Source organism: Macadamia integrifolia, chromosome 10 (assembly GCF_013358625.1).
Source record: "Macadamia integrifolia cultivar HAES 741 chromosome 10, SCU_Mint_v3, whole genome shotgun sequence".
NCBI lineage: Eukaryota > Viridiplantae > Streptophyta > Magnoliopsida > Proteales > Proteaceae > Macadamia > Macadamia integrifolia.
This window is the reverse complement of record NC_056566.1, coordinates 21,358,766-21,366,444: the sequence shown is the minus strand read 5'-3', so window position 1 is coordinate 21,366,444 and position 7,679 is coordinate 21,358,766. Positions and strand designations below refer to the sequence as shown.

The 7,679-nt window shown below is 37.5% G+C and overlaps 1 protein-coding gene across 1 annotated transcript in view; it reads right to left on the bottom strand.

Moving 5' to 3' along the window:
• Positions 1-272: 272 nt before the first annotated feature.
• The window catches only part of LOC122090467 (vacuole membrane protein KMS1-like), an 8,295-nt gene continuing 888 nt past the window's right edge, over positions 273-7,679 (bottom strand). Inside the window, exons 2-8 of the mRNA XM_042660066.1 lie at positions 6,385-6,596; positions 5,827-5,905; positions 5,294-5,593; positions 4,766-4,923; positions 2,332-2,448; positions 1,856-2,035; positions 273-787 (exon numbers count right to left, since the gene is read on the bottom strand). Coding sequence (XP_042516000.1) covers positions 608-787; positions 1,856-2,035; positions 2,332-2,448; positions 4,766-4,923; positions 5,294-5,593; positions 5,827-5,905; positions 6,385-6,596 — 1,226 coding nt within the window. The 3' untranslated portion in view covers positions 273-607. The remainder of the gene's footprint in view (positions 788-1,855; positions 2,036-2,331; positions 2,449-4,765; positions 4,924-5,293; positions 5,594-5,826; positions 5,906-6,384; positions 6,597-7,679) is intronic.

The following is a 7,679-nucleotide window of genomic DNA, read 5'->3' as shown; positions in this document are numbered from 1 at the left end:
AATACGTGTCCGGAGTCCAGGATTTACCAGACCCAAAGGAGGATGGAGGAAGCCAAAACTGAACACGAACCATACATATCAGGCAACTCCACCACCGTCATTTTTTCGGAAGCCAAGTACTGACCACACAAACACATGGAATGAATTGCCTTGTGCTATTTTTCATCCACAACTTATATGGTGCAAATATACCATATATTAAGAGGAAGTCCATGCTTAAGCAGCAAGCATGGATTATGAAGTAAAAGAAATATTTCAAGTATAAGATAAGATTTCCAATCATCAAGCAAATAATTCGTGTTGCATTTCCCAAAGAATACAATATATCCCAGTGTTCCAATTCCAATGGTAGTTAAAAGTTACGCCGCTACACCCCCCCCCCCCAACGGCCTCCCATCACAGAATAAATAAACCTGTGAATTCTCGTCCTTGTTTTTCATGTTCATTTTCTATACAAGACTTTCGACACAGATTACTTAATGCAGACAGAGCTTGGGATGCCCCAACTCGTGACTAATTCACTGCCACTCTACTTCAATTATCTCCATATCATACCATGAAAAAAAAGGGTGGGAGTAAAAAGGGTTTCACGAGCTCAGCAGGATGATTAGTTGCACTTCCCATTATAATGAACTACTGCTTCAGTCAGTGCACTCAACTCCTTTTCCTGCTGCTGCTTGAGAAAACTCTGAGCAGTCGCAGTTACAATCTTGATAAAGAAGTTGAAGAGCATAAGCCACACAACAGTATTCCATACTGAAGCAATTGATAGATCCCATTCCTCCCCCTGAAGAAAAGGAAACATATATAACCATAATTAAATTATGACATTAACAGAAAGAAAAACAGTAAACGAGACAAAAAAATAAAAACCCTGAAAGAACCTGTTTTATCTAAGGCTGGAACATACTGCAATTTCAGTTAATGGGAACAGAATAATAACGCTTATGGGACCCTAGAGGGTCACAAATGTTTCTAGTGTATAATTCAATCGTCAGAAAGAGAGTCTTCCTATTAGAACATTAACTCATCAAGTGCATCTATTAGCATACCCTTCAGATCTGATATTTCAACAGAAAAGATTATATAGGGAGAAATAACAATTTCGGTATTCAACTCAACTAAATCTTTTCCAACTAAATGGGGTCAGCCACATAGATCCAGTCTGCCACTCCAAATCTATTTAAAGTAATCCATATTGTTAACCCAGAGCTATTCATGTATTTTCTCCTTATTTATTCTCAAATCATTTTCAATAGGATTGGTCTTTCTAACTCCTCTAATCTGTGCATCATGTCACTACTCTTAACTGGTGCACTCAATGGCTTCTGGTGCAAACGCCCACAACACCTCCCTTATCAGAACCACTCAAAATCACTTTTTTTTTCCTTTGGATTTTAGTACTTCAATATAATATCTAAATCCCACTTCACATTTTCATTATTCTGAACCCTCCAATCAATCTATTCTTCGTCTGGAGATTTCCAAAATCCAAGTCACCCAATGATACAACAAACAGCCAACCATCTAACCACATGACCAGGCATCTTTTATCCTAGAATTTCTCCAGGCCATTAACTAGAGAGTTTATTCCATGATAGCATCATCAGATGCATTGTCATAAACCAAAATCCTATCTACCAACAGATCAGAGTGGTGTATTGCCAGAAGGTTGTTTCTCCTAAACATAGAAATCTGGAGCTGTTTGAAATACCCAAGACCTGTTCACTGTCTTAACACCTTATAATGATATCATCACACGTGAACAAGATAACAAGTTTGAAGAACAATGAGGGCAGGCAAAGTGTTAATCAAATTTGTGCATGTGTGTGTCTGTGTATCACGAAGACAATACCTTGATATTTGAGGGCACTGGAGCAGGAGCAGCCTGGTACTTCTCTTTGATCTTGTGTAGTTTGGCTACAAAGTTGGGAAGGATAGAAGAGAGACCAGGGATAAGCCCAAGGACCCAAATCAACTCATTCTCAATCCACTCAAGAAGTTGATTGTTGCAAACCAAGATGATAAAAACCGTCTGCAAGAACGATTGCCAAGAAAAGAACTTCAACCAGGTGAAGAAACATAGAGAAGCAATGAAGCTTAAGAATGGATGCAGATTCCTATGGCTATTAGTAACTACATGAAAATATGAAATTAAACAACAGTAATGCCGATTGTAGAAATAGAATGTGGAAGAGCAGAAAAGAATAAAGGGCAACACCAAAGTCATCTCCCAAGTAGAACAGAATTAGGAGCATTGAAGTACTGCTAAAAACTAGTGCTTCGATCTGCCTGATTAAAATATAAATATCGGGAAGAGTCTACACAAACCTGTATGTGGGTCTTAATAATTGCCTTCCCGATCACTGTTGCAAGGAAGAACTCCCAAAACGGAACCCCGAATTGCCCACACATGATGCCAGCAAGGTCAAATAGTGGGTTTGGCACCTGAAATTAACTTTCAGTTGAGCACAAAATGGTATATCAATGCAATGTGTTTATATAGTCATGGCAGCTCTAAATTAAGAAGAAAAAGATTCACTATCTCAGTATTTCTACAGACAAAAGGAGAATCAATATAATAACATAGAAATCTCCAAATAAGTATATTAATTGCAAAGACTGAATACTGGAGGTAAGGGGGAAATTATACATGACAATTGAACATTTTAATCTTTTTTTTTCAAGTGAGACATTTTAATGTCTTTCTCCAGTAAATTGTGACCAAGTCAATTCCGCATGATAACACACAGCACAGTTGAGCAATAAGATAGCCTTCCCTCGTTTATTTTCTCTTCTTGAACTCATAAAATTAAGGTTAAAAAAAATATATGTAAACGAGAAAATGTGCAAGGACAGGACCAGAGCCATTCAGTAAAGTAAGCATGAAGATGTGTCCTACAGGCATAATTGATGAAAACCTCATATTTCCCAATGTAACATAGAAGAATAAGAGATGGTACTAATATGAGGTTTGCAGATGAGTAGAAACACAAGAATAAAGGTAGCAGCAAGAGGTAAGTATATTTTTCCAATGAATTGGAAATGAAACTAATAAAGCTGGCTGAAGAAAACCAAATCAGAAACAGAAAACGTATGGTTGGGGTGGAGGGGGACTGCACTCCACAAATGTTGAGGGAGAAGGAAAAAAGATGAACTGATTTGCATAAAGACTGCTCGTGTCTTACCTTTCTAACCATGCATAACCATATCCTATTAATTAAAAAATTAAGGAACTCCACACAACCAAACCCATGCCTTATGGATATAAAACTAATGGAGGAGATCAGGTCTATTGAGGAACTAAAAGTCTAAAATATCTCCAAAGCAGACTTCAGATCCTCTAGAGCATCTCTGACATGGTCGTTTCTAGTTTATGTCAGTCACGGTGGGAAAAAGCATCACAAGTATATTTTTGTAAACTTGCAATAGGCCTAAGACAATCCAATTCCTCCCAAGAATGAGGTCTGGAGCTTCATCCTCCACCTACCATTCTTCAAAATATCCCTCTAATATATGTTTTGCCCTGTTGACAAGGCTCAAAAACATGTCCCAAGATCGATGCCACTTAAAAATCCTCAGACTGCCCCTGTTATGTGATAATTTCTAGATGATACGTGATGCGAGGACCCGATCCACCAACTATCTGAAATGCTGGCAAACAGGACCATAGTAGTGACCAACACTACCTTTTCCTGATCATCATGGCTTTCCCCTTTGCCCTTCTTTTATAGGCACGCTCAAGTGACCTTTCTTCTTGCAGGACCAACACTCATAATAACTATTCTCACAATTAATTTTTTCAGAGGCACATTCTAAAATTTCCCACACATGAATTTAGGTTGCCCATGCACCATCTGATTTCACAATTTTGGTTGGAAAAAGAGCTGCATAGTTAATCAAGTCTTTCCCATGCTTTGTCAAGGAGAATTAAACTAAACTTGCCGTACCAATTCTTTGTTATTGCCACATAATGCATTAAAATTTCACGTTAACCTTTACTCTTGCTTGCTAAACCTAAGTCCTAGCAAAATTAAGGCCATAAGAATGCTTTTTTCTGTTTCAAGAACAAAGAGGCTCATCTAGGAATATCAACAAGTGCACGACAATGTTGTCGTTAAAGAAAACTCTTTGTAATGATTAGATGGTTCCAAAACCTGTAAGATGAGCCCTGGAGACATTTGCTTCTGATATGGAAAGATTTTTTTTTTTTTTTTTTGGGGGGGGGGGGTGGGGGGGTGTTGTAGTTCCCAGTTTTGGTAAACTCTTTTCATTGTTGTATGTTATGCTTTCTTTTAGCAAAATAAGCCCTTACTAACTTATCAAACAAACAAGCAAATGCAGGAAATATGAGTGTTTAATTAGTTAAAAAAGATTTTCAATAATTCCATCAACTATAAAACATTGAGTAAACAAAGTTCAAAACAATAGTCAGATAGGGCCAATTTTGGACTGGATCTGTTGATCAAATGATGTCCTAAATCTCTGAAAGTAGTTAATCTCCCAGCAGCTAAATCAAAGAGAACACTAGAAGGTAAAGTCCACTTTAAGACGATTGGACATAATTTCTGTGACTAGAACTCTAGAAGCATGTAAACTAGATTACTGTTGTAACCCTGTTTATGGGCTATGACTAGAAGCATGTAAACCAGATTACTGTGGCAACTTGTTCTACTCAAATAGGTAAGAGATTGGGAAACAGACGCCATATTAAGATCTAAAAAGTGCCACTGAACAAATAGACTGAAGGAGAAATGATGCTAACCGAGGCAAGCACTAAAATTGTCAAAAAGTGCAGGTGCTGTGAATGTGAAAAAAGCCAGCGTTTGATTTGATTTAGGTGATTGGCAATGACACCATCATCATCTGCAAAGGAAGACCCCAGGTCTTTCATCGCATCCAGCTTGCTTCCTGAAGCTTGTGCTGCATCAAGATATGAATAAGTGAATAACATAAGACTCAATTTCCTTCTTTAAGTATTAGTCCATGACTTGAAATCATCATACAAATCTCGTATCAGTAGGAAGCTATTCAACCAGGACATTCCACCTAAGATTTTAACTATTTCAAGCATCAAAGCCAGAAAAAGAAAAGACAGATACCAAAAGTACGCAACATTGCTCAATACATTTATGAAGCATGGTATTAAAAAAACACAAAGCTTCATTGAACTTTTGGTACTATCTCCCTGGTGGATCTGGTTCCCAATACCTCTCCAAAAGAAATCCTTTTTCTTTATAATATCAAAATCTTATTAACAAATCCCACATCAAACTACAACTGGAAATAATACCTGCTCTTGAGATAAAATAAGGGGGAAGTTCTCCAAGTGCGGTTCCAATGCCCCACAGTATTGCCTCCAACTGAACCTGTGGCAATATGCTGCTCAGTGGAACACTTGAACCATTTAATGATGCAAAAACTGGGGGACCATATTCCAAGCAATCCTTATGAAGCCATGATGGGCCTCTTTTCAGCTGAATTGTGTCATATGGAGCAGTCTTCAAATCAACTCGGCCACACTGCATGGCTTTCATAGTGAAAAATGCAATATGTGGACCAAGATACAGCACAAACGTGTGCAAACCAGATCCTAAGGGGGGCAAAAAGACAAAAATCAATTAAAAGAAAAGGAAAAAATAAATAAATAAGGATCAGATTTGACTCTGTTCAATTAAGCATGCTTAATTGATCAGCGCCACTCAAGCAAGGTATCCTAGAAACAAATTGAGATACCAACCCTGCAGGAAAGTATACATCCATGTATAAGGAAAATATCCATACTTATAGGTCATATGGGTATTTTCAAATACAATCTATACTTACCAAGACCAATGGATGATGCTACACCAAGACCTACCCACCACATTCCGAATTGGAAATAACGAAGAAACTCCAGAACATGCTGCACAACATCATGAACATAAAGCATTTAATCACTAATTAAGTCGGAAAAAAAATAGAACCTAAAACAATGCCATGATACTAAAAGTAGACAACAGCACAACTGACGCTCCTGTTGGCCCCTGAAATTATACCATACATAGAACTATTATCCTTCTACATATAACTATCATCCTTCTTTTTAAATTATACTATAGAATTCCTAGCTTCATTTAGCATGTCAAATGGAACAACACAACACAATCAGGGCAAACACTGGCAATAGCAAAGGTAGGAACAGCATTGTTTGTGTGTGTTTTTCTTTTTCTTACACAAAGCATGTAGAAAACCAAAAAGAGTCCAGGCCTGAAAGCTATAAAAGGCACTTGGCAAAGCCAGTTCATTCTTGATCACAGCTCAACATAAATACCAGTCGCCCTTGTACAAGCACAAACTTAATCCTAAAAAGAAGTTACTACCATAATTTATGCAACACAATACCTTTTCATAAGACCCATCAAAGGTAATAAGCAGGAATCCAATAGCAGCTACCAGAGTACCCAAGAGCAGAACCCAACCACCTTTTGTCAGTATATACAATATGGAGCGCCTCAAATACTGAATAGTTGCCAAAAGGAAACACTTTATTGTGTTGAAAGGTTGGGTTGTTAAAGTCAAATTTTCTAGTTCCAACTGATGCTTCCCACGGAGTCCTGAAAGAAACAATAAGTCAATCAGCAAATGGGAATATAGAGAAGTTCTTCAACTTCCAAATATAACTTTTAATATTTCTTGGGATTCTCTCATTTTTCCTTCCTTTCATATTTTAACTATATTACCATACTCACAAATGAGGCTCTCTAGTAACTTTTAATAGAGGAACAAAGCATGATTTATTTCTGAAACTCGGACAAGAGACTGATATTTTTTCGTTGTTGAGACGGAACTTAAGGTGCCCCACAGATACAGCATAACACCATAATGCCAGCTATTGATTTCCTTCTTCTTTTTAACCCTAAAAGGATAGGGAACTTAAGGTGCCCCACAGATACAGCATAACAACATAATGCCAGCTATTGATTTCCTTCTTCTTTTTAACCCTAAAAGGATAGGAGAGAGTTCAGATAGATGATTTGGCATCATACAATTTGTATTTTTCTTCAGATCTGACATCCTTGTAAACCATCTAGACACAGGAACTACAGTAGTACAATCTGTTAGAGTGACTCTTCCCAACTACAACTTGTGTATCATGATTCTTTCCTTCTCATCATTTAATGTTTCAAATGCAAATCCATGATTTCTCTTTTACATGCTCATCTTTTTTCTAGTAGCATGGATGTCACCAATTTCCTCTCTTCCCTGAGGCCTGGAGGTAAGGAGACCCATCCAACAATTACTGCCCAGATCATGTTTCCTTTATAAACCCAACCACTACAGGTGGCAACTCTCAATGCTAACAATGCCAGAGGATGTGGAATCATAAAAAAGGAGCAGCAGATAAAGTCCTTCACGAGTTAAAGACCTCGACTAATATTTTGTAAGACAACCCTCACAACATATGAACACTAAGAAAAGTCCTAGAAAGAACGTTCTACCAAGGGAATAACCACCATCTAATATCAGACTTTGAATTAAAATCCTTTTATATAACCTTCCACCTACGGAGAAGGGAATGCGATTCAGGTATTTACTGTTGCTATTTCTAGGCTCTTGAAGCGTTTTTTAAAGAGCCCACAACCACAGGGTTTTCCCCTTAAATCTTATAGCTTATATAAATCCCAAAAAAAAAAAAA